The sequence below is a fragment of the Mauremys mutica genome, chromosome 2 (assembly GCF_020497125.1).
Source record: "Mauremys mutica isolate MM-2020 ecotype Southern chromosome 2, ASM2049712v1, whole genome shotgun sequence".
In the NCBI taxonomy this organism is placed as follows: domain Eukaryota; kingdom Metazoa; phylum Chordata; order Testudines; family Geoemydidae; genus Mauremys; species Mauremys mutica.
The window spans coordinates 99,021,155-99,048,961 of record NC_059073.1 but is presented as its reverse complement, the minus strand read 5'-3'; the positions used below and the strand labels follow the sequence as shown (position 1 = coordinate 99,048,961).

Below are 27,807 nucleotides of genomic sequence, written 5' to 3'. Positions count from 1 at the left end.
ATACTTACCTACATGCCTCCAGTTTTCATCCAGACCACATCACACGATCCATTGTTTACAGCCAAGCTCTAAGATACAACCGCATTTTCTCCGATCCCTCAGACAGAGACAAACACCTACAGAATCTCTATCAAGCATTCTTAAAACTGCAATACCCACCTGGTGAAGTGAAGAAACAGATTGACAGAGCCAGAAGGGTACCAAGAAGTAACCTACTACAAGACAGGCCCAACAAAGAAAGTAACAGAACACCACTAGCCGTCACCTTCAGCCCCCAACTAAAACCTCTCCAGCGCATCATCAAGGATCTACAACCTATCCTGAAGGACGATCCCTCACTCTCACAGACCTTGGAAGATAGGCCAGTCTTTGCTTACAGACAGCCCACCAACCTGAAGCAAATAATCACCATTAACTACATACCACACAACAAAAACACCAACCCAGGAACCAAACTCTGCTACAAACCCCGGTGCGAACTCTGTCCACATATCTATTCAAGGGACACCATCATAGGACCTAACCACATCAGCCACACCATCCGGGGCTCATTCACCTGCACATCTACCAATGTGATATATGCCATCATGTGCCAGCAATGCCCCTCTGCCATGTATATTGGTCAAACCAAACAGTCTCTACGCAAAAGAATAAATAGAAACAAATCTGACATCAGGAATCATAACATTCAAAAACCAGTAGGAGAACACTTCAATCTCTCTGGTCACTCAATAACAGACCTCAAAGTGGCAATTCATCAACAAATAACAACTTCAAAAACAGACTCCAACGTGAAGCTGCAGAACTGGAATTAATTTGCAAACTGGATACCATCAGATTAGGCCGGAATAAAGACTGGGAGTGGTTGGATCATTACAAAACCTAATACTAATTTCTCCCTACTTTTACTCATACCTTCTTGTCAACTGTCTGTAATGGGCCACTCTCTTACCACTTCAAAAGTTATTTTTCCTCCCTTGGTATCTTGCTGTTAGTTGATTTATCTCATTAGACTGACCTCACACTTGGTAAAGCAACCCCCATCCTTTCATGTATTTATACCTGCTCCTGTATTTTTTATTTCATACATCTGATGAAGTGGGTTATAGCCCATGAAAGCTTATGCCCAAATACATTTGTTAGTCTCTAAGGTGCCACAAGGACTCCTTGGTTTTTTTGCTAATAGAAGTGAGCTAGGTTACATTTACATTATTGTGCTGTGGCTTCCCTCTCTATTTGACCGCTGAGTTGAAAATAATGTGGTGTAGTGTCTGGCTGTTTGCACTGACATGAATTGAAAACACTGTCTTAAAGTTTTAGGTCAGCATACATTCTGAATAATGATTAATGTCCCAGCCTTTAGTCACCTCAGGGTTTTGGGGTAATCAGGCTGGCAAATAACCAAACCAAATAGTATGATGCATTTGAAGCTGCCTGTGATCATTTATGAATATTATGTGTTGACAGTTACTGGATGCACATATTGAATTAATTCAATAGCAGGATTATCAGGAAATGCACCCAGGAAGGGGAAGGCTGTTAGAAAACACCTGAATGGCAATGAAAGAGCCATTCACTTTGATGCTCTGGCACAGCACCCTTATGAGCCTGACAGACATGTTTTGCCATTAGGGACTCATTCCCTATCGGACGGAGCGAATAAGTGGGTTTATCAACACTTACAGCTGCGTCGCTGCAGCGCTTAGCGAAGACCCTACCTACACCAAGAGTATCTTCCCCCATTGGCGTAGATACTCTACCTTCCTGAGAGGTGGTAGTGGGAGAAGCTCTCCCATTGACATAGTGCTGCCCACACCTGTCCTGGAGTTAAATCGGTATAAGTATGTCACTGTGGGGTGTAGATTTTCTATATCCCTGAGTAATGCAATTATACTGACATAAGTTTGTAATGAAAACCGGGGCAAAGAGACTCAGGAGTGTTTAAAGAGACACATGCCCTCAAGAAAGGAGCAGCTAACAGAGACAGGCTTTTAAGTCTGAGAACCCAGAGCCTACCATACAATTATCTGGGGAAAGTTAAACCTCCGGGGGTCCCCATTAGGACAATGCTTAGACTCTAAGTAAGAGAGCCATGGATGTAGACCTTTCGTTGTTTTAATATCCTTTTACTTTTATACTATGCTGTGCTACTATTGTTAAATAAACATTTATATTTTAAGAAGGCTGTTTAGGGTTAGTATAATCCACTGGTCACACACTTCCAAAGGGAAGAACTCTGTTTAATACAACAATTGTATAATGCCCAACCAGTCTGAAGTATTAGAAAAGGTCATTTTTTTTTGTTTTTCTAAATACCCTGCTTGGAACAAATGTTTCTGGGATAATTTATTTTTAAATATGTCAGTGCTTTTAGTGGAAAAAGTACATTATATTGAATTGTACCTTGGCAAGTTTGATGAGGAGGGTGAGTGCTACAAGTCATCTAACACAGTAAAATATCAGAGACAATCTGAAAGAAATATGAAGCTTTGGTGGAGAAAAGTGGAGATACCAGAGTCAAAGAATCTATTAAGTTGTGGGTACAGAAAGATGGAAATACATGTTCTGTATAGAATCTGTTTTTTTAGTACTCTTCCTCCTTACATCTAACAGAATATAGTATTCAGCACACACTGTTCACCACAAACAATGAACAAAGGAGAGACCTACAAATCACTAACATCTGGCACTGGTTAGGCTGGTAGCCAACTGTGACTATGGACACCACAGTGACTACTAATTTATGCAAACATTCCTATTTCTGCTGTTACCTTACTCCTCTATCCCATCTGTCCACATTTTCTAAATCCTAAATTGTGAGTTCCTTGGAGCAGGTACTCTCTTTGCATTATTTGTTTAAACAATGCCTAGATTCTGTTTTGGCCCTTTACATGCTACTGTAGAAACTGCCATGGATAGTCAAGGACACCAAAAATATGAGGGACATTGGGGTGCGTGTGTATGTGTGTAAGTAAAGATATAGAACAGTTGGATGCCTCAAGGTTCTGTGTATTAATTAATATACCCCCACAACATACATAAATAAAACATTTATTAACATTAATCTTCCACCAAAATTGCCAAATCGGATCAGACTATCTGTCCAGTCTGATATCCTGTCTCAGGGGAAGATGAAAGAAACCTCTTAGTGGAAGAGTTGGCTATGTGTACACAGCACAGTAAGCTCGTGTCTGTGGGATTCAGGCTTGCAGACTTGGAGTTTCAAGCCCACACCTCAGTATCCACATTGCATTGTAAACTCAGGCCACACAAATGTGCTGGCGTGTCCATACTGTACTACACAGACCTGAGTCAGATGTTCTGCTTCTGGGGACATATCTCATTGTATCTTAGGGCAGCGCTGCCCAGAGGATTCAGGGGGCCTGGGGCAAAGCGATGGAGCTGCGGCACTTGTACTCACCTGGCGGTGGTCTGAGTCTTTGGCGGCATTTCGGCAGTGGGGGGCGCTTCAGTCGCTCCGGGTCTTCGGCAGCACTGAAGGCCCCCCCCCCCCCCCGCCGCCAAAATGCCGCCGAAGACTCAGACCACCGCCAGGTGAGTACAAGTACTGCAGCTTGTGGGGACTGCTGCCGGGCCAGGGCTTGCAGGGCCCCTGCGGGGCCTTGGGCCTGGGGCAAACTTCCCCACTTGTCCCCCCCTCTGGGCAGCCCTGCTTTAGGGATCCTAGTGCCCTCACTGGCTGCAGCCACTATAGGGCTTGGTTCATAATGGATTGGGGGAGAGCTTTTCTGTCCATTCTTCAGGACTTGACCAGAAGCATTTTCAGTGGTTTGAGCCCACCAACACATCCAGACAAGCCATTTCGGATCTGCACACTCCCATCATGCTCCCAGCAGACAGAGACATCAACATGGATCCTGACCTGGTGGCACAACTTCTCCAGATCATGCTGTCAGTTCTATTTAGGAAATCAGGCAGAGCATCTCTGGCATTTTGGCAGTGGTTTCTGACCTGCCAAAGGCACTTCTCAGAGAAGAGCATTGGCATATTGGCTGTAAGCTCCCAGTGCTGCTCGTGCCTCCTGCCATAGCTCTGCATCCCCCCATACATAGACTCACACTTCTGGAGCAGTGCCACAAGCAAGACTGGTGGGATCACATCATCATGTGGATGTGGGATGACCAGCAGCAGCTCTGGAATTTTCACATGAAGAAGCAGACACTTCTGAAGGTTTGTGATCAGCTTGCTCTGACCCTTCATCATCAGGAAACATGTATGAGGGAGGCCATGCAGGTTCCTAGGGCTGTTGGAAACTGGCTACTCCAGACATCTATATATCTGTTCCGAACCAGTTTGGAGTCCGTAAGTCAACTGCGGGGGTTGTTGTGGTGGCTTGTAAGTCAATCAGGACAGTGATGTATCCAAAGGTGGGGACCATTACAAATGTTCCTGAAATAATTGCTGGGTTTTGAGAGAATGGGCTTTCCAATCTGTGCCAGGGCCACTGATGGATTCATGTGCCCTTCGCCAGGTGCACGAGTATATAAACCGCAAAGGCTATTACGCCATCATTATGCAGGTCTTGGTCGATGTCAGAGGCAGATTCATGGACACTAATGTGAGGGTGCACTGGCAAGGTGCATGATCCCAGGGTTTATTTTGGAGATTAAAACTTTACCTCTTTGGGCAAGCTGGGACATTATTCCCACCAAATGACACTGTACAACTGAAATCACTGTCTCCACTGTGTGTTCATCACTGTGCTGAAATGTCTGGAGCTTTTTTATGCTTATAGATGAATGTGATGACATTTATTGAACTTTCAAAATTTTACTGAGACCAGCCACATACTTGAACTCACAGCTTATGGAGTACTGTGATGAAGCTCCATTTCATTATGTATAATAAAAATTGCTAATGAAGCATTGTGTGCAAATCCAACTCTTTAATATAAGCATGTATTTAAACACAAATACCAATGCAAAAACTAGACATGCAGACCAGCTGCCATCCAAGGGTACAACACATTAACCACAGAGCAAAAACAGTGAACTATGTTAGATGAGATATACCAACATGATCCTAGCAAGTGACTCATGGCCCACACTGTAGAGGAAGGGGAATCCCTTCCGAGATCCCTGAGCGTATAAACAAGAGCCATTAGCCAAGTACCTAAGAGAATTCTCAGTATCACCTCAGAGCACTGGTAAACCCTATCCAGTGTCCCATTCTCAGCAGTCAGCATCTCTGATGCTTCAGAGGAACAAGAAGAATGAATATAGCTGGGGGGAGGAGGGGATCATTTCTTTCCTAACTCCTACAGGTGACTGGCTGAACACCTGAAGCATGAGATTTTATGAACATAAGATATGAACCAGAAGATACACCCAGGGTTGCCCAGCTCAGCCCCCCGCCACCACCACCACTGCAGGCAACCTCATCATACAATCCCTCTTGCAAATGTATCAGGCTTTAAGATAAACTAGCTAGGTTGCTTGCTCCCACAATTACTAATGGGTGACTGTTCCAGAACCTCACTCCTCTGATGGTGAGAAACCTTCTTGTAAATTCCAGCCTAAGTGTACCCATTCAGGATACTGAATCCAATCACAAGGCAGTTATTAATATCCTTCTATATGTTGCTTTTGGACAAAGGATTAAAAGTGTGTATATTAAGCACAATTAAGTCATACACATGAACAGGATAGAGCTTATTCTAGGTTAGATTAGTTGGCAGAAACTTCAACCACACAAGTCTTGCAATTGGATATTGAGTGACAACATTGGCAGCCAATGAAATAAAATAGAGAAACATTACACAATCAGAACACACTCACTGGCTGGACATACCCTTAGGCAGGGCACTTTTACCAAAGACTAAGAGATAATTAATACTCCTTTGCTGCCACACTGCATTTTTTTTTCAATTGTGAAAAATGCCATTTTTGTTCCTACTATCACTGTAGAATTTTATAATTTTATTTACTGACAAAGCCTGAAGAAAAATATGTAATATTTTTTATTAACTGTTTCCTACCCAAACTTTTTATTTTTAAGCTCTTAAAAGAATATTGTCAAAAGTTTAAAATATTGTGTTAAGGAAGTGGGAGAAGAGACCTGAGCTGAATTTGAACCATTGTAAAAAAAAGTCCCAGTTAGTGGTTTTAAACCACTTGGCCAAAATGATTCTCACTTGAGGTATTTGAGAAAAAAAAATGCCCCACTATCACATGGAGAAAGAAATTGTGGTGTTTCCCCCACCCTTACTGTAAGGGTTACCTGATTGTGACATCTCACTGAAACTCCAAAACTTGCCTGTTGAAGAATGACATAAAAATAAAAGATATCTGTCAAACACTGAACTTTCTGCTTCACATAACTCTGGCACCTGTGTATTTTCTCTTGAGAAAATTAATACATCAACCTTGGGTGAAGTAAAAGGAGAGAAATTACAAAGAAATCTGGCTCAGCACTTATTCTAAACTCAGCACTCTTCATGGTTCAGTAACCCTTGAACTTAAAGTTTTCTCAGCTGTGGAAATGGATTCCAGGCCTGACGAGCGTTTAAGAAAAACACACTTAATTGCAGTTTTTCTTCAGACAAAAAGAAGTGAAAGAACACTTTTGTGTGGCCACTGTAGAGGAACTAAATGAATTTGGTCTTCACGGTTGAGAAGGTGAGGGAAATTCCCTAACCTGAGCCATTCCTTTTAGGTGACATATCTAAGGAACTGTCCCAGATTGAAGTGTCATTAGAGGAGCTTTTGGAACAAATTGATAAATTAAACAGCAATAAGTCACCGGGACCAGATGGTATTCACCCATGAGTTCTGAAGGAACTCAAACGTGAAATTGCAGAACTACTAACTATGGTATCATTTAAATCAGCTTCTGTACCAGATGACTGGAGGCTAATGTGATGCCAATTTTTAGAAAAGACTCCAGAGGCAATCCCAGCAATTACAGGCTGGAAAGCCTAACTTCAGTGCCAGGCAAATTGGTTGAAACTATAGTAAAGAACAGAATTATCAGACATATAGATGAACACCATTTGTTGGGGAACAGACAACATGGTTTTTGTAAAGGGAAATCATGCCTCACCAATCTACTAGAATTCTTTGAAGGGGTCAACAAGCATGTGGACAAGGGTGATCCAGTGGTTATAGTGTACTTAAGATTTTCAGAAAGCCTTTGACGAGGTCCCTCACCAAAGGGTCTTAGGCAGAGTAAGCTGTCATAGGATAAGAGGGAAGGTTCTCTCATGGATCAGTAACTGGTTAAAAGATAGGAGACAAAGGATAAGAAGAAATGGTCAGTTTTCAGAATGGTGAGAGGTGGTGTCCCCCACGGGTCTGTACTGGGACCAGTACTGTTCAACATATTCATAACTGATCTGGAAAAAGAGGTAGACCAGGGATCGGCAACCTTTGGCACGTGGCAAGCCCCTGGCGGGCCGGGCCGATTTGTTTACCTGCTGCATCTGCGGGTTTGGCCAATCACAGCTCCCACTGGCCGCAGTTTGCTGCCCCAGGCCAACAAGGGCTGCGGGAAGTGGCGCAGGCTGAGGGATGTGCTGGCTGCCGCTTCCCGCCACCACCATTGGCCTGGAGCGGTGAACTGTAGCCAGTGTGAGCCGAAATCAGACAAACCTGTGGATGCAGCAGGTAAACAAACAGTCTCGGCCCGCCAGGGTGCTCACTCTGGTGGGGCACGTGCCAAAGGTTGCTGATCCTTGGGGTAGACAGTGAGGTGGCAAAATTTGCAGATGATATAAAACTACTCAAGATAGTTAAGTCCAAAGCAGACTGTGAAGAGTTACAAAGGAATCTCGCAAAACTGGGGCACAGGGCAACAAAATGGCAGATGAAATTCAATATTGATAAATGCAACTTAATGCACATTGGAAAATAAAACCCCAACTATACATATACAATGATGGGGTCTAAATTATTTGTTACCACTCGAGAGAGATCTTGGAGTCATTAAAACAACAAGGAGTCTGGTGGCACCTTACAGACTAAAAGATTTATTTGGGAATAAGCTTTCATGGGTAAAAAACTCACTTCTTCAGATGCATTGTTTTTGTGGATACAGACAAACACAGCTATCCCTCTGATACTTGGAGTCATTGTGGATAGTTCTCTGAAAACATCCACTCAATGTGAAGTGGCAGTCAAAAAAGCTAATAGAGTGCTGGGAATCATTAGGAAAGGGATAGATAATAAGACACAAAATATCATGTTGCCGCTATATAAATTCATGGTACGTCCACATCTTGACTACTGCATGCAGATCTGGTCACTCCATCTCAAAAAAGACATATTGAAATTGGAAAAGGTACAGAAAAGGGCAACAAAAATGATTAGGGGTATAGAACAGCTTCCATATGAGGAGATATTAATAAGACGGAGACCTTTGAGCTTGGAAAATAGATGACTAAGGGGGCGATATGATAGAGGTTTATAAAATCATGACTTGTGTGGAGAAAGTAAATAAGGAAGTGTTATTTATTCCTTCTCATAACAGAAGAACTAGGGGTCACCAAATGAAATTAATAGGCAGCAGGTTTAAAAGAAAGAAAAGGAAGTATTTCTTCACACAGTGCACAGTCAACCTATGGAACTCTTTGCCAGAGAGGTTGTGAAGGTCAACACTATAACAGGGTTCAAAAAATAACTAGTAAATTCATGGAAGATAAGTTCATCAATGGCTATAAGTGGCTGTAAGTGTTTCCTTGTGATCAGTGGTTAATATAGGTGATTAAACAACTTTCCTAGAACAAAGCTGTGACAACTTGTCACCCCCATATTCATCTTTGTCATGTAATTAGGATATGTTTTTTACAAAGTATGCCTTGTGAAGTATCATTCTAAAAGTCTTGATCTGCTAGACTTAATATCTCATTGGATTGTATGTGCTATCACTGTATGTGAAGTTATGAAGTTTGGCTATGTATATGTTACTCAAGCATGTTGTGAGATTAAAACCACCACAAGCAGCCTTTCAGGTACAACAGTAAAAAAGCCAAACAATGTTAATGGCTTATTGAGGAAAAGCACACAACCACAAGGATTACCCCAGGAACTGTGTACAATGGAAACCTCTCAGAGATAACACTGCACAATTGGAACTGTTTGACCCAGGTCACAGCAAAAGAGCTTTCCAGCAAGTGGACAGAAGATATGAAAGGGGGAAATGACATCATGATGGTACTTTACCTAGCCTGTGTATGAAAACCTGGAAAGAAAAGGCAGATTGTGCCTTAAGAATCTGCCAGCCTGCTTATCACTCAGGGTGAGAATGTGCTAATTCATATCCTACCTATCTAGTATGTTAAGCTCAGTTTGTGTTTTTTGTTTACTTACTAGGTAATCTGCTTTGATCTGTTTGCTATCACTTAAAATCTATCTTTTTGTAGTTAAAAGCTTATTTTATGTTTTAATCCAAACTGATGCGTGTTTGACTAAAATGTCTGGGGAGAATCTCAGGTTGATTACCACAAGTGTGCATAGACCTCTTCACATTGAGGGAGAGGCGGACCAGGTATTAAACTAATATACTGGCCAGATTTGACCAGGGCAGGACGGTACTGCTCTGGGGTCCTAGGCTGGGAGGCTGGTGGTTAGAGAGCCTGCATGTGACTGCAGCTGGGTGTGTCCCTACCTGTGTGAATGCTGGTGAAAGTGCAAGCTTGGAGGGCTCTGCAGCTTGTCACAGCAGCATGGTGTGAGAGGGAGCCCAGGCTGGTGGGTCAGAGGGCTCATTGGTACCCCAATTCCAGGTGGCACCCCGGGGGGAACCTGTCACAAAAGCATTGTTTAATCTCAACAGTAGGACCATCACAAGGCATAAAAGAAATGTTTTTAATACAGTAACAATCTTCATTTATAGCTCTCTTATCTAAGTCTTACCAGTTTAGGGTTGCCAATTCTGACTGAAGCTATTCCAGGAGATTTTTTCCCACAACATGACGTAATGTCATTTTCTTAAAATATCCTATTAAAATCTCCCAGACTGCTTTCAATAGTCACCAGGAGATCGATGCCGATTCTGAGAGACTCCAGGCCAACCCTGGAGGGACCCTATACCAGCTGCATGGAAGCTTAGGAAAGGCCTCACTTCTAATCTATGCTGCACTAAATCAGACACTTTATAATCCATGCAAAAAGATGGCAGTCAGCAAAGTTTTAATATCACTTACTGTAAAATTCAGTCATTTGACTCGCAATCCAGTAATTTGCAGTGGGTCTCCAATTAGAAAGTTAGCAAGGCTCTACTGTACTTCACACTTAGTGCAGTGGCGCACACAGAGATTATATTAGCTCACACTCAAAGTACCAATAATCAATAGAAAAGCAACATGAAGAACTTCACGTAAAAAAGTCTTCTCTCTCTCTGCATATAGATATAGTAATTACTGAACAACAACTGAACACTTTACATTTAGATTCCCAAATATTTATTTCATTTAGATGTAAGAATATTATACGTTTATAAAAAAGATAATGATTGAAGACCTGATTTCACTATCCTTACTTACAGAGAGTCATATTTTACTTCATTCCAATGGGATTACTTGTGAAGCAAAGTACCATTTAAGTGTGTCTGGTTGAAAAAAACAAGAGCCATTAGCCAAGTACCTGAGAGAATTCTCAGTAGAACCTCAGAGCACTGATAAACTAGTGGCCAGGACTGTGCCCCTTCCCAGAGCTCCCATTGGCCGGGAATGGAGAACCGCGGCCACTGGGAGCTGCGAGCAGCAGTACCTGCGTACCTGCGGACGCTCAGGTAAACAAAGCGTCTCACGACCCACCGGGGGCTTACCTTGAACAAGCCACAAATCAAGTTTGCGAACCCCTGCTGTAGATGATATGTACATAGTTAATCTTTATTATTAAGGGCTTTTTTTCCAACCAGACACACTTAAATGGTACTTTGCTTCACAAGTAATCCCATTGGAATGAAGTAAAATATGACTCAGTTGCTAACCCATAATACAAATATTTTAACAATGTATTTGTAAGTATTGCACATAAAGCAACTGTTGTTATTGAATGCGTATTTTGATGCCTATGATGAAAACACTACTACTGTGAACATCCTTTTACGGCATGGCTCAACTCTTCACTTTTAAAAAGAGACCATACATCAGGATTTTGCTGCATGAGGAGATGAACAGATCAAAGGACCAGGCAATAATAATGTTCAGAGAGATGCTGGAGAGAGAACCATAGAATAAAGCCAAGGACAGGTTTTAAAAAGTGCATCAATGTTGCATTTCATAGGCTTAATGATATTAAAGACACTGCTTCTTGTGTAGTCATATATTACCTCCCTCTTTTCTGTGCCAGCGCAAATCCACATACAAACATTTCCATACACATACACACACACATATATAAGGAACTCTGAAAGAACCAAGGGAGGGATCAGATCAAAGAAAATGAAGCGTAACAGATAAAGGTAGATCTAACTCACAATACCAGAACAAAGGAAAGGAATCTACTTTTCATCAGGCTGGAAGCACCACCAATTATAAGGAAGGGTGAAAATAACGAATATAGTCTGAGTTATAATATGGTTTGTAGATGCATCATGTATTGAAAATATTAGAGTTACAATGGGAAGTGCAGGTGGTTATAGAGTTATTGCTTTTTACTTGGATGCATATGTTCATTGTAGGGATATAATTACGGACTAGCTGGGAACACAGTAAGAGTTGACCAGTAAACAATTCTGCTTCATGAAAAAATTTGAGATTTAAGATTACTTTTCTTCTGATGTGGAATGAAAGCAAGACCTTTTCAATTTTTTCATGACAAAAATAAGACAGAGACTGACACAGACCAACCCAAGAGTAGTACCTAGCCCAGTGATTAGGGCACCCACCTGGGATATAGAAGACCTAAGTTCAGTTCCCTGCTAGAAATCAGACAAAGCAGGGATTAGAATCTGGTGAGTGCCCTAAACACCGAAAAATTAGGTATTCTGGGCTAGGTCTCCCTCTCTCTCAAATTCCATCCTGGACCCAAATAACTTTCCTGACAACATTTTCATTGAAACCAATATGTTTTAGCAGAACATTTCAGTTCCAACAAAACAACATTTTTCAACAGAAAAAATGTTTCATCAAAATGTTTTGATCATTTCTAGTTACAGAACTTGTCTGTTATTTAAAAGCCCAATTTAATTCTCTTTCCAGTGACTTTAATTAGAGCTATATCAGACTTTAACAGAGAGATTTCTTTTACTCAGAGATGCAACTCATGAAACATGCATTGGGCTGTATTGTGCAATGCCAGAAACACGAAGTTTTGTTGTATGGTTAGCCTCAGTCCAGTGAATGTAGCCTTTTCCCCCGTTGACAGATATATTTTTTTAATTAAACACACTGTTAATGGACAAAAAGGGAAGCCTGCTGAAAATGCTATAGTGCTACACGCATCAAATAACTATAGATGTTTACCTTATGTTTTCAGACTTTTCTTACCCTTTCAGCCTTTGTTAATCTTACAATATAACCACTTTAAAATGTGCCATCAGTTAAGTGGTTTCTGTAACCACTCTCACCCAAGAATGCACTTGCTACTGTGTCTATTAGCTTTGGAGTACAACAGTTTCTCTATAAACCTACATCTGAATTATTTCACACTAATTGGTCTGTTGGAAGTATAACCGAACCACAGGTCAGTCATTGTAGATTTTCCATCAATTCTGTTGGAATAACCCTATTAAGTTTCTTAATGGTGAAGATGTGAAGGAAAGGAAGTAGTGCTCCAAAAACCGCCTGTAAAAATGAACCCTGATGCACATAGCTATAAGGACATGACTATCATCAAAAATAAATTGTAAAAAAGATGTAGGGTTTGTCTACACAGCATGGCAAAGTGCATTAGAGGGGTATGATTTGTAAAGAGCTCTAATGTGTTGCAATCTAACTGTCTTGTGTAGATCCTGCTGGAGCTCTCTAAAAGGTTCCTAGTTCATGTTAATGTCCTGTTTGAAACAGGACTACTTTAATGCACACGAGGTACCTTTTAGAGCATGCCAGTTAGGGCAGTTAGAGCACAACACATTAGAGTGCTTTATAAATCATATTCTTCTAATGTGCTTTGCTGCCCTATGTAGACAAACCCTACACCTATTGTCCAGTGTTGTTTTTTCTTTTCCTATTACAGGAAGAAACCACCTTGACATTGACCAGATTTTAATTTTTTCTGCATCACGCGCACACATATCCTGCTAGCTTTCATGAGCATAGCCACATCTCTGATACTCAAATCTGATAACACAGCTCCCATTATTTGAAAGACCACCCCAGCAATGGTAGAAATGGAAATAAGCTGGATACAAACAAAAGGGCAGCATTCATACTTTTTCAGTGTTTTTAAATGTTAGGCATGATGCAATCCTTTTGAATATGAAGCACTTTGAAAAAGTAATATACAAAAAGGTAGGTAGCATGGGCAGTACATTTACTCTTCTTTGTTCACTCCAAAAAATGGAATAGCCTAACTTAGAGGATCTGACTCTCAAGAATCACTCTCTCTCCACATGTCAGTGGATCCTCCCTCCAACAGTATACTGCTATTTTCAAAATCAAGGCATAGGTAGGTAACTGTTAGTAACTATCAGCCAGAATTTCCATGGTAACAATATTTCCCCCCAGTAATTGAACAATGGAGTGATATGCATTTTCTTCCCACTTGCCACACTTCCTTAACTCTTACCTTCCAGACTCAAATGTGAACCATGTTGAGTCACGCCCATATCTCCGCAAAGAACTCAGAGGCCACATGACCAGCTTGACCTTGGCATTATGGATATCCCAGAGATAGATGTTTTCATGTGTGATCTGCATTGTACATTCCCCATAGATATCTAAATTTGGTGTAGGCATAAGATATACGTTGAATCGCTCTAGGAAGGAAAAAAGCAAAACGAGAGGGAAATCTGGTGAAAATGAGAGTTAATTTGAAAAATTAACAGAATACCAATTTGCCTGGCTACAGAAATTTTAGAAATCATGAGCCGGATCCTCCGCTGATTTACATGAAGTCAATGAAGCCATAAAATTTACATAAGTGAAGGATCTGGCTCCTGGCATTTTACATACAGTACTACTAGAAACAAAATTATTAGATGATATAAAGCATCATTTACTCACATGGATGGAAACAGCCCATGATGCTACTCAGGGAATTTTAAATCAAATTGTAGTTTATTGCCACATATATTATATATATGCACACATGCACAGCCAGAAACAGAAAAACAGTCAACATTTGAAGATGCAAATATTGGAAATGCTGGGTTATATTTTAATTCTCAAGGCACAATAGCATGATCCAGGGCAGAATGTCAGCCTCGATTTGTAGATTTGTTTCTGAATTTCCTTGCGTTTGTGAAACTAGGTCATACACTTGCAGATTTGTGTTACTACTTTTAAGGGTGCTAGAAAGACCAAAGCTATGAATAAAATAACAATTCAAGACTGGGCATCAGAAATACTCACTCTATAAATGAGCTATTGGAAACATACACATATGTATAAGGGCCAATTAGGAAAAGTGGCTTCAAAAATTAATAAAAGAGCAAGGGTTTGGTGCAGAACATTTTTAAAAAAAATCAAGTCTTGGGGAGACATTCATTGGGAGGGTCCTCATACAATTGTGAAAGCAATTAAAACTCATTTAAGGATGGTATGTACAGAGAGTAAACAAAATAACAGTCAAAAGAGACCTACATTATGTATGTAAGTCAACAGACCAGACTGTATTTTCAACATTTGTTAAATACACTTTTTGATAGATCAGTGGAGGAAGAAGTTGTAAATGAGCATCCAAGTTAATGCAAAATAAGCTAAAAGTATAGGAGCAGAAATGAACACACGTTTGGTTATGGAATTAAAGTGATCAGGGAACAATCACATGTACAGTAAGATTTGCAACCCCATGTGGCTATAAGTAAACTTGTCATCCCCAACGATATTCTGTCTCAGCCCATTTAATTTTGACCCATTAGTGCCTCCCCAGTTGATTCACTCAATCTTCTGGCCATCCAACCTCTTCTCTTAAATTCCATTTCTCATGAATCATACTAATGGGTGTTAGCCCTGTAAATTGTATTTTATTACTAGTCCCATGTGTGGAAACCCCACAATGTTTAGTGACAGGCCTTTAACAGAAAGCACAAATAGCTTAGCAGATGCAGTTAAAATCACTGTAAACAATTTCCCTTACTGATCACAGAGATTTCTTTAGTAGAGATCTAATCCAATGACAATGAAATAAATGAAGTTTTCCATTGACTTCAGTTGGCATTGGATAAAAAGCCCTTAGACACCGACTACTGAGTGAAGAATCTAGAGAACATCATGGTAGCTTACTTACTCTTTGTATTAGAATTGTACATGATCACATTGTTCAGTGATTAGATACTACAGTGATGGGCATTATGCAAAACCCTAAGATAGAGGAGGGAAGGAAAAGTGTGAGAGTGAGATAATAGAAATGATTGACAGATGGGTTAACAAAAATGATTGTGGACACTGATTTCTAGCCAGTCTCATGACTTCTACTTCATAATAGACACTGTTATGATTTAGTTACACACTAGACTTTAGTTTTGTACTGTTGTGCTATTACCATTCCTGACGAGGATTGCCACTGCTGAATTCCCAGAATACGAGACATTATGGTACTTACAGGAACGGTATAAGCCTTCTCTTGCCAGTGTGACCTTGCACACACAATGTGTGAGAGGTCACATTGCACGGAGGATGACATTTTGAAGAATGCACCGCTCCCTCCCACACAGTGTGACCTCACATGCAGTGTGAGCAAAGTCACACCAGCAGGGTGGAGCAGCACGATCTTCAAAATGGCATCCCTCCTCCATAATACTGGACAAAACCACATTCAGTTTTGTCTCTGTAGTGGACAGGGGGCAAACCATAGAAAAAGAGAACTGTTCATCTTAAAACTGGATGAATGGCCTGCCTATTCCAGGCCCTAGCATCTCCCCCTCTTTGAAGTGGACCAGAACGAAAGGTCTGGATAATCTGTGTAATGGCTGATTCTCTGACCCACCTCAGTTTTAGCCTCACTGTGTGTAACCACACAAGGAGCCCCTTTGGAACGGTGCTACGTGCTGAACAGGGGATGTACATTTCCTGAAACTCTGCCCCTTTCTTGTATAGCAGAATCCCCTTGCTTCCACTGTCACAATGGCACTAGCACATGTGGAGAAAGGTTTGCCACTTTACGCAGATTTTAATTTTCAGGGATAATTACATGCACTATGCTATTATTTAAGGAAGAATCTAAGGCCATATGAAAAATAGAAGCCAATTGGTTTAGTTTCCACTTAGAATATACAAAAACAACTTTAAATTTACAGAGAAAAGCTCAACATGATTTAAAAGCTACCAAAATTTTCACAGAAAGTAACCTAACTTCTTGGAATTGTTTGAGGATATTATTGCATAAGGGCATTCAGGAGACATGATATACTCAAATTGTCAGGAGACATTTGTCTACTCCGCATTCAAGGTCAGTGTCTAAGGTGAGGTGTCATGGATTGAGAGGAAATGTGTCTGATTAAACTGAACATCAGCTGCAAGGCAACCAAGTGGAACCATAGGAACTTATTCAGGCTGGCAATAACAGAAGTTATTCATACATGCACTGGAGAAGCAAATGTTGTTTGTTTTTGCAGATTTTCAGTTTTGTTTTTTAACTAAGAGTACAATTTTGTAACTAAAATTTATGAAAGTGTGCAGACAACAGGAAATTGGGAGGAAAATGAATGCTGAGGAATAATGCATGGAATTAAAAATTAGGGTCAAATCTGCTGGGGAAGGTTTGCACAGTCTCTCTGTGAAGTCAAGGGAAAAAAATGGGTTTCAGAGGCAAATCCTGCCCCAATTGCATAGCTAGGGTTTAGTAAATCGAGGTTCAATCCCCAGTGCTGCCTCAGATTCCCTGAATGACTTTGGGCAAGTTACTTACTCTCTCTATGTCTCAGTTTCTGTCTGTCTGTAAATTTGGGGATAATAATACTTGCTCACATTGTGAGGATAAACTCGTTAATGTTTATGAGGTTCTCTGACCAGTCTGAAGGTGCATCCCTGGAGCAGCATAGTGCTCAGCTTCACAACTTCCCTCTGGACATTAGGGTCAGCTATGGGCAGAGCACGGTCTGGTGAAGCCAAGGCCAGAGAATTTGCTGCTATGCAGACCCATCTATCACTCCACCACAGAGGGCATGCATCCAGTCATTCCCTACTCCATCTCTCCATGGAGCAGAGCAGCACAGAGCAAGGTACTTGGGTTATGTGACTCAGTCCAGGATGTAGGCCTTGGAGAACAGAAGTCCTTTATCTTGATGAAAAACATAATTGTCAATAAATAAACTAACAATGATCTTCAGAGTGTAGAATAAAGGGGAAGACTATTTCTTAAATGAAACATTTTGACTAAGAAAGAAATTTAGCAGCAACCATAAACATCTCTAAGCCCATGTCTACACTACAGGGACTATACCGGCATAACTACTGTGCTGAGCTACACCAGTATTGCCCTGTAGTGAAGAGTAAGCCTACAGCGACAGACGGGGGTTTTCTGTCACTGTAGGAACATCACCTCTCTGAGCAACGGTAGTGAGATTGACAGGGTTGTCTAAGGCAATTTGCCAATGCTTCTTTGTCAAAACCAGGGTGCTCAGGAACTTTGCCCTGCCCAAAGAGTCTAGTATGTCACTGATTCTGAGCATAGGCTATGCATCTGAAACAATGACAGTATTAAGTTTCCTATAATCAACACAAAACCATATGGTCCCATTCCTTTGGGGGACCATAACAACTGGAGAAGCCATGGGACTATTTGACTTTGTAATTATTGACACATCTAGCATACTAGCTATCTCCTTAGGGAATTGCTCCTTCATTCTACCAAATATTCAGTATGATCTGCTGGGCGCAAGCTGTGGTCCTGCAGTGTTAATCTGATGGATGATTTTGTGAGTCAGGCCAGCCCTGCTGGAAAATACCTGCTGGTGCCTTTGCACCACAGCCATAATCTTAGTTTATTTGGGTTAGGGTTAACCCTTCATATCAATTAATGCTCTCTAGTGGTGTATCACTATGGCATTCAGTCACTAAATCATTAAAAGTCTTACATTCCTTCTCTACAAAGCATATCATGTTTACAGTGGCTTCACGATTGTGATAAGCTTTTAACTCATTTATATGAGCAGTCTGTGGTGCAACCCTGCTACAAGGTCTTTGTACATTGTAGGTAACATCGCTAACTCTTTCTACCACCTCAAAAGGCCCCTCGCATGAGTTCTGCATTTTGTATCTTTTTATAGGGAGTAATACCAGTACCAAATCCCTCACATGAAATAACTGATTATAGGTATTGCGATCATATCATTCTTTCTGAGCTGCCTGGCTTGTAGTGAGGTTTTGCTGCATTATTTCCATCATGGTTTTTTAACTCCCTCCTGAACTGCACATATGCAGTCACCAGTTCCCCCCTCCGCTTCAGTGCCACACTCCTAGGAGTCTCTAATGAGATACAGGAGACCTCTGACCTTTCTCCAATTCAAGAGATCAAACAGAGCAAACCTGAGGGACTTTTGTGGCACTTCGCAGTAAGTCAACAACAGTAACATTACATCCCAGTCACTTGCCTTATTGTTTACATACATTTTTTAGGATTCCATTCAACCTCTTGACTACTCCATTTGTGTCTGGATGGGATGGGGCAGATTTCAGTTATTTTACCCCCAACACATCCTCCATAGCTCACAAAACAGCTGGGACATGAAATCTGACCCATGATCTGATAACTTCTCTTTTGGATAGCCCACCCTGCTGAATACAGAAAACAGTGCCTTAGCAATTGTGTCAGCTTCCACATTTGGAAGAGCAAATGCTTCTGGATTCCTGGTGGCAAAATCCACCACTAATAATATAAATATTTTTCTCCCTTGGCTGGCTTGGGTAGGGGGGCCCTATGATATCCATGACAACCCTTTGATTACAGGTAAAGGATGCAAAGAAGCCTTGTGGAGACGTACAGTCTTTTTTCACTTTTGGCATGAGTCACGAGTCTTGAAGTATTTCTTTACCTCATTTTGAGTACTGGGTCAATAGAAATTTTTCTTTAGCCTTTCGTATGCCCTCTCCATTCTCAGGTGACCAACAAAAGGGCAATCAAGGGCTAGTGGCATTAACTGCTTATGATGCTTTTTGGGCATGATCAATTATTTATAAGCCTCCCCAGGAGTTTTATTTTTCCCAACTGGGGTCCCTATAAATTCTTCCCTCTTCTATAAAGAGCCCCCTCCTGGTCTCTTTCTCTGGGGCATTACTGAGGATGGCATCTCTTATGCTTTCCAGGGGGGCATCTGCACTTTATTCTGCAGCAAACTCCATTTGGCTTTTGCTTGCACTGAAAGCTGTCTCAAGCAACAGGGAAGGAGACTTCTCACTCCCCTAACATGGAGACACATCATAACTTTCTGCTGATAAGGATACAGAGGATTCCTCTCCCCTCTCAGCTGCTTCTTTCTCCTCAGAGCTTACCCATGTGCACTTAGGGACATATTTCCTCTTGCTGTAGGTCATAATATTAACATATTTGGAGTGATATTACGTTATTTTCCACGAATACATCAGCTGGTAAATTCTTAAGAATCCCCATATTCAAAGTATCTCTTAAACCTTTTCACTCCTAATTCAATGCAGGCTAAAGCTACCATGGTTCTAAATTGCCTCAACACAAAAAGTTTGACCTTCTCCTCTGGGAACATATCAACCTGCTTAACCACATCTCTTTTGATTAGAAAGATCTGGGCAGCCATGTCTCTCCACCTCTGCCACACTTTATAATTTATCTTGGCCTCTTGAATAAATTCTTTGTCAACCTCCAAGAGGTCAAACCTGACAACATTAACTGGACTCCCCTGTGCCACCACTGAAGTCTCCAACTCAATGGTAACTGCATTAATCTGGGTGGATTGGGCATTGTATTTGGACTCTTCATACGGGGGGCACTGTTTCTTCTTGTGACACACTTTCTTGGCCTGCCCAGTTGGACTGGGGTCAGGTAATTAGGGTTACCAGGAACAGCCTGGTACTGGGTGATGTGTGCTTAGTCCCCTCCCATCCCTTGTTTTTCCCAGGAAAACACTGGGGACCCCCTTTTAGGGCTTTTGCCTTTCCCTTTGGCATCCATGCTCTAGGAATGGTCTCAATTCCAGGCACAAGTCAGCTCTTCTACATTTCCTGGGGACTTTTCCCAAACCACTGCCCTAACCTTATCAGAGCCGACATCAGAGAACTGCTCCTGAACAAATAAATCTATCAACTGGTCCTAAATCTCTGCCCCTTTACTTTTTATCCATTTTCTCAAATAATACCCCATTTTATGGGCGTATATCCTGTAACTTATTTTATCAAGTGTTTTGAGGTTTCTAAACTTTGGAAACATGCCTCTGAAACCTTTTTAACACAGACCCCTTAAACAGATCATACAACAAACCATTTACATTCAAATCATGAAACACTTGTAAGACTTTCCAGTCAGTTTGGGAATTAAGACGGTCATTCTTTAGTCATCAGGGATTTAGTGTATCCTGCGTATTCTTTCAAAGGTGGTCACATATTCTCTGATGAAATCCGTCCCCCTGTAACTCAGGTATAATCTGTCCCAGATGGGTGATCCCTGAAGAGGAGTACAAGTGGGGCTGAGGGTTCCATCCTTGTATTTATGGCTTTTTAAGCTTGTGCCACCTTTCCATCCCTCTTTCTTGGGCTTCTGCTTCCAGCTCTTTTTTGGGCTCTTTTTTCCTGAGCTCTTTCCTTTGCTTCCTGCTCTTTGACTCTGTAAGCTAGTTCCAGCTTTTGGCTTTTTCCAATACTTCCAGATTTTGAATCACTATCTTGGCTAGTCCTAAGTGCAAGGAACTGGGACCTGTGCCACACTGGTTTCCTAACCTTGCACCCCTATTGGCCTCAGGCATAGGCACCAATTTTTCCCAGTGCCGGTGGGTGCTCAACCCCCCCCCCGGCCCCATTTGCATGCAAAAAACTTCAGGACCAGATGGCCACCTGCAGCAAAAAACGTCAGGACCAGACTTCAAAGAGAAACTGCTGAGCTTCAGTTCATCTGCAAATTTGACACCATCAGCTCAGGATTAAACAAAGACTGTGAATGGCTTGCCAATTACAGAACCAGTTTCTCCTCTCTTGGTTTTCACACCTCAGCTGCTAGAAGAGGGCCTCATCCTCCCTGATTGAACTAACCTCGTTATCTCTAGCCTGCTTCTTGCTTGCATATATACCTACCCCTGAAATTTCCACTACATGCATCCGACGAAGTGGGTATTCACCCACGAAAGCTCATGCTCCAAAATGTCTGTTAGTCTATAAGGTGCCACAGGACTCTTTGCTGCTCTTCCATAAATATTAGCCATCCATACATTTCACAGTGATTATGGTGACTAGTGGGCTACTGGCTCCCAGTAGAGACCTCATATACTACCCTTTGGTGAACTATTATGCATATATCTGTCCCACAGGAGCTCTGTAAAACCCTATGAATTCCATGTGCCCTCTGCCAGCTGACACCAAGAGGTCCCTGGATCACAGTGCCCTACCCACTGGGCTATAAAGCAGGGTTTCTCAAACTGGGGGTCCCAACCCAAAAGGGAGTTGCAAGATTACTGGAGGGGGGGTGGTCGCAAGAGTGGCGGTGGCTAGCCAGGAATCCAGCTCTGAAGGCTGCACCGGCACCACCAGCAGCGGCAGTGCAGAAGTAATGGTGGCATGGGGCAGTGGAGAGTTGTTACTTTTTAGGAGGGATCATCACAGCCTGAAATATTTTCAAAGGGGGTCCTAGCAAAAAAAAGTTTGAGAACACCTGGGATATTGTATTGTGGGGCTCTCTCAGTCTTATCTGTTGAAGCTGTTCCACTGTGAATATATATATTTAAAAAAAATCATTGGAGCAAGGGGACTGTGTCTCTCACATGAGTTGTCTAATTAACACGCTATGGAGTCCAATGATTCTGGTCCAATGATTCTTTCATTAATTATCCACAGTGGAACATTTTCAACACTGGGCCAAAGAGTGAGAGATAATGCAAGCATGGGAGCGACTCTGTAGCCTGGTGGTTATAGCACTCACCTGGATGTTGGGAGACACTGGATCCAGTCTCTCTGCTCCAATTAAATTTTTAATTATATATCCACAGAGGAACAGCTTCAACAGGAGAGACTGAGGGAGCATCACATCAGAATATCCTATAGCTCAGTGGTTAGAACACTCACCTGAGAAGTGGCAGATCCCCATTCAAACTCCTTCTCTCTTTCAGGCAGAGGGAGGATTTGAACCAGGCCCAGTTGAGTACCCAACCACTGGGCTCAACTCCCTGCACTCGCCCTTGGCTTCTTGCAAAAATGGCATAGGTGTCTAACACCAAGAGAGGGTTTGCAACAGAGAATCTCAAGCAGAAGGAGGCACCTCCCTGCAGCACAGACTTCAATGCCTATCTCTGGAAGAGGGCTGGAGCTTAGCACACATCTCTCAGTTTGGCACCTCCCACTGGCTAGCTTAGGTAAGGAGTTACCTAGAATGCTGGCTTTTGCGATTCCCACTCTAGGAGTCTCTTTCCCTACTCATTATACAGGGAGCCTAGGCACCAATCTCAGTCTTTTGTGAATCCCAGTGATTTTCTAGGCACCTGAAAGTAAGGAGTGGAATCTAGCTCTTAGTCTTAATCTTGAAAGTAATGGTCCTCAAACTACAGTTCCTGGGATACTAACTTTACTCGGATCATTTCCAGGTGGCCAACAGAGCTCTTTCACTCACAGCACCTGTCATCTTCAAGTAGTAATGTTTGTTAGTTATAGCCCAAGTCCAGGATTCTTTTTAGGGAAGGCCACAACCACAGCCCGATAAAAATAAATGCAAATTTAGCCAGCTCTTCACTTGTATGAATCAGTGTATCTCCAATGCATTCAGTAGTGCTACCCAATGTACACCAACTGAGGAACTGGCCCTTAAATATTGATTTAACCTCTTTAATAGCAATTATTCTGTTTTACATCAGTTACAAAATATGTTGTAGAAAGATTTCTTAATTTTCTAAACATCAAAGCTATTGTAAATCAAGTAATTTCACCTACAAATCACCAAAGTAACAAAGATGTTGTGCTTAGGATTTACTAACCATTTACATTGGTTACAGATGATATATATTGAATAAGCTTTTTAATATTTAAATAAATGTCTTATTTGAATACTAGCCATAAATGTGTATTTTATCTTTTTCAAATTTGAAACGATAAACAATGCATTAAGGATGACAGAAAATGAATAAAATATGTGAAAAATTCTGTCACACAGTGAATCACATACAGTAATTCAATAGATCGAAGAACATTTTCTAAAAATGAATCAGATGAGTATAATTGAATTATATAATCTTTTCTATGCTTTGACTAAGTTTGTAATTTCACTGCATATAAAAAGTAAAAGGCTATTCTGGGAATTCAAGACCTTTGTTCAACAAGTTATATTTGACACTGGGGCAGTTAATGAGTTTGCTGCAATTGAGATACTATGGTATCTTCCAAATAAAAAGCACTTATACAAAGGAAGACAACACAATAATTAACAAAATGTCTTTACTAGAGAAATCAATTATGAGGCATTAGTCAATGATAACATGGAAAGAGTGAAAAGGAATAAAAAACTAATTCATTCTCTCTCACACCCACCCACAGACCCACTCTAAGCAAAACCCCCATTAAAATTTTGCATTAAAATCTGAATATACTTGTCCATTTTCTCCAGTCACCTATACCTATTTTACATTGCCATAACTCCATTTAAATCAATGGAGATACTCAGGATAAAACCAACATAACAAGTGAAGAATCTGGCCCACTATTGGGCATACTGATGCCCACACATGCTACTTATTTTGATGCCTCTGCATAAGCTGAGTACTTTTGATCAGACTCCTACGGCCTGATTTTCAAAAGCAACTAAAGTTGATGGGAGCCTTCAATGGGCTTTACATTGGGCCCAACATTCGGTCTTAAACGTATGGATCCAGAAATGAATACAAGAACTACAGAAAAAAGATAATATATATAGGTCCAAATCCTGATTCGTGCAATGGTCCCACTGAAGGAAGTAAGACAAGTAGGTGCGAGCTCATTATATATGGATTCCCAAAGAAACCGCATAAAGAATTTTTGGTTTTTGATGTCTATTCCACTGGTAATCAGGTACATTTTGAGATTTTTTCCCCTTTGGTTGCATATTTGCCTTAACATTTGGCATTTTGCACCTTTTCTAGATAGAATGTCTTTCTGGCCTACTTTTTCTTTCTGACTCTTTGCAGGGAGTTAGACCAGATGACCCTTGTGGCCCCTTCTAATCCTATGATTCTATTGGTCCAATCTGCAATTTTATGAACATCTTTAATACCTATCAAAATGATGGTTGAAGGCACTCAGATCCCACATTACCTTATTTCATATTTGATTTGTGCCACTTCAAAAATATTTTAATTGAATTGATGTCTTTGCCTGTGAGTTTTCCACCACCTTACATATAATTGATACATCCCATGATTGTCATTAAAAAAGTCAACATATACCACAGTATGTGAAATATCACCATTCTCTCATATATAAAAGAAAAGAGCAAGAGTCACCAACTGTTGGCAAAGTCTGAATTTTTAACAGCAACCACAGTATCATCTCTTCTCAATCACTATTACCTCTGATTCCCAGTCTCTTTCACAGACTAAAAGTAGTTTTGTGCTGGATATAGCTTCACTAACAATGTCAAAGACCTGGAGTCTGTTCTTAGTGTTCTCCCAGGAGCAAAAAGCTCATTCCACTACACAAGAACTCATTTTGTCCTCCTCTAAAAGAAGTGTATATTGGTCTTTTTGGACAAACAAAGGGTACGTTCATACTACCCGCCCGGATCGGCGGGTAGCAATCGACTTCTCGGAGTTCGATATATCGCGTCTCATCTAGACGTGATATATCGAACTCTGAACGCGCTCCCGTCGACTCCGGAACTCCACCACTGCGAACGGCGGTGGCGGAGTCGACGGGGGAGCCGCGGACGTCAATCCCGCGCCGTGAGGACGGGTAAGTAGTTCGAACTAAGGTAGTTCGACTTCAGCTACACTATTCGCGTAGCTGAAGTTGCGTACCTTAGTTCGACCCCCCCCTCCAGTGTAGACCAGGCCAAAGAGACAGCAAATATTACTCCAGTATTTTACCAGTGCTAAAGTAATATTCAACATACAAACAACTTCATTTTTGTCAAGGAGATTGAGAACATAGTACTAAAAACTAAAGCAGTGAAACATTTTGATTTAACTGGTCAGAAGAACCTAACTCCTCAGGCAAACCACAGCAAGTCAGCTAAACAAATTAAAATAATGGAACTTTTCCTATTATTAAAGTTTAGTCAACAGATTCAAAATACATCACCATGTGTGGTTGTATAGAAATGAGTTGATGATGTACACTACGTCTCTTATTCCCTGTGTCAGCAGGGGGAATAGTTGTGGTAGGTAGCAGTGTACCATACTCAAGAGATCCTTCACTTGTGGCTAAGGGTCAATGGAAATTATCAGGATCCAAATGTAACCGCGTCCAGCCTTTCTTTACTAGCCCCACTGTGCTAAGCACTGTACAAACACATACCAAAGATGTATGTATATAACGTAAATAAGAGGAGCAAAGAATCCTGTGGCACCTTATAGACTAACAGACGTTTTAGAGCATGAGCTTTCGTGGGTGAATACCCACTTCGTCGGATGCAAGTGGGTATGCAATGACTTGCATCCAATGAAGTGGGTATTCACCCACGAAAGCTCATGCTCTAAAACATCTGTTAGTCTATAAGGTGCCACAGGATTCTTTGCTGCTTTTACAGATCCAGACTAACACGGCTACCCCTCTGATATGTAAATAAGAGGAGTGCAATCTAACTAGAAAAGGGGTTGCTGAAGTTCCTGGGGTTGGAGAGCTGCAGTAATACAGGAGGCTTTGAGGGAGGAAAGAAAGTAAAAGGGGAGAGGAAGAGGAAGAGCGGTTTAGCTCAGCTCTCAGTTTCCTACAAATTTTATACAACTTAGCCATGAGTTATGAGTCTAGTACAGGGGTCGTCAACCTTTGGCATGCGGCTCACCAGGGTGCTTACCCTGGCGGGCGGGCCGGTTTGTTTACCTGCTGCATCCGCAGGTTTGGCTGATCGCAGCTCCCACTGGCCATGGTTCACCATCCCAGGCCAATGAGGGGGGCGGGAAGTGGCGGCCAGCACATCCCTTGGCCTGCATTGCTTCGTGCTGCCCCCATTGGCCTGGGACAGTGAACCGCGGCCAGTGGGAGCCGTGACTGGCTGAACCTCTGGATGCGGCAGGAAAACAAACCGGCCCGGCCCGCCAGGGTGCTTAACCTGGCAAGCCGCATGCCAAAGGTTGACGACCCCTGGTCTGGTTGGTATATAAAGAAAACATCTAAAAGCCACTTAAAGCATTGGAATTAAGGTATTTACATGAGTAATAATATCTCTTACGAGTAATAACTGAGATAGAATTCAAAAAGGTGGCTTCATACTGTTAATGATGTGCTTTGCATAGCGGTAGCTTAAAACTCTTCTTTATTCCCTCCCTACTGGCAGGACTTTTCCCGCCTGAGGTCTCCATTAAAGCAAGCACTGCCACATCCTTGCTTAACTCCTATAATTGTGGCAGTGGAGGGGGTGCAGGATGAAGGGAAGGGAACCTGCCTCTATCCCTATTTATATATTAGCAATCATTACAACTGTTGTGTATTTGGTTGTCATGGGTTTTGTTACTATGGCAACTGAGTTAGACTATTAAGGGATAGCTCAGACGGTTTCAACCGACTGAGTGAGCTCTCTGTATATCTGTAAATAAAATGGAGGTTTTGGTTAGCTGCCTGCTCTCTGGCCTCAAGTGATTGCTTCCTACACCGGCTGCCCCAAGGATATAACAACAACAATCAAAGTTTTAACCTTTTCTACTTTCCTTTCCGTGCTGGCTGTTTACAATGTAAAGCTTTTCAAAATAGTAACAAAAAAGCCAAAGAGAAAATGCGAACATGTATTTTTCACAACATGTTGCAGATCCAATAAAACCAGTAGGTAGAAAATAAAGGTTTTGGGTTTTACAAATAAAGATTGTACAACAATTAAAAGAATTATAAAATGGTTTTATATCTTGCTATCAGCCATCAAACATTCAAAACATAAAAAAGAGCCAATCTGTTTCAAACCACTAGGCTAACACAGACTTTAGCCTCAATCAAACAACATTAACAGTTTAGTTAATAGACTTAAGACTACAGCTGTGTGAAATATTTTGACCAAAAACTTTTTTTTTTTGGTAAAAAATGTCGGCTTTGCAACACCAAAACATGTTGTGAACGTGTATTAATTCACCAAATTGTTTCAGTTTAAAAAACAAATTAATGAGAAAAAAAATAAAATGCTTCATTTCAATATTTTTATTTTAAATGACAAATAAAAATGTCTAATTTTGTTTAAAAATAAAAATTAAATAATATTCTAAATTAAAACAAAATGTAGTGTTTGACACAAAACTATTTATTTATTTATTTCAGAATTGCCAGTGAGCTGAAAAACCCATTATTCTCCCACTCCTACTTGGGACCTGTCGCATGGCAGGTACACTCCCATCACAGGTGCCGGGTCACATATGGTGAGAAGAAGGAAAGAAATGTATAGCCACCCAATGGCCGGAGTCAATAAA

General features: G+C 41.3%; 1 protein-coding gene across 3 annotated transcripts in view; it reads right to left on the bottom strand.

The window, feature by feature from the left end:
• The window catches only part of DOK6 (docking protein 6), a 395,012-nt gene that overhangs the window by 142,394 nt on the left and 224,811 nt on the right, over positions 1–27,807 (bottom strand). For all 3 annotated transcript variants that reach the window (XM_045006143.1, XM_045006142.1, XM_045006144.1), the window contains one exon: positions 13,692–13,881. In XM_045006143.1, the coding sequence (XP_044862078.1) occupies positions 13,692–13,881 (190 nt within the window). The remainder of the gene's footprint in view (positions 1–13,691; positions 13,882–27,807) is intronic.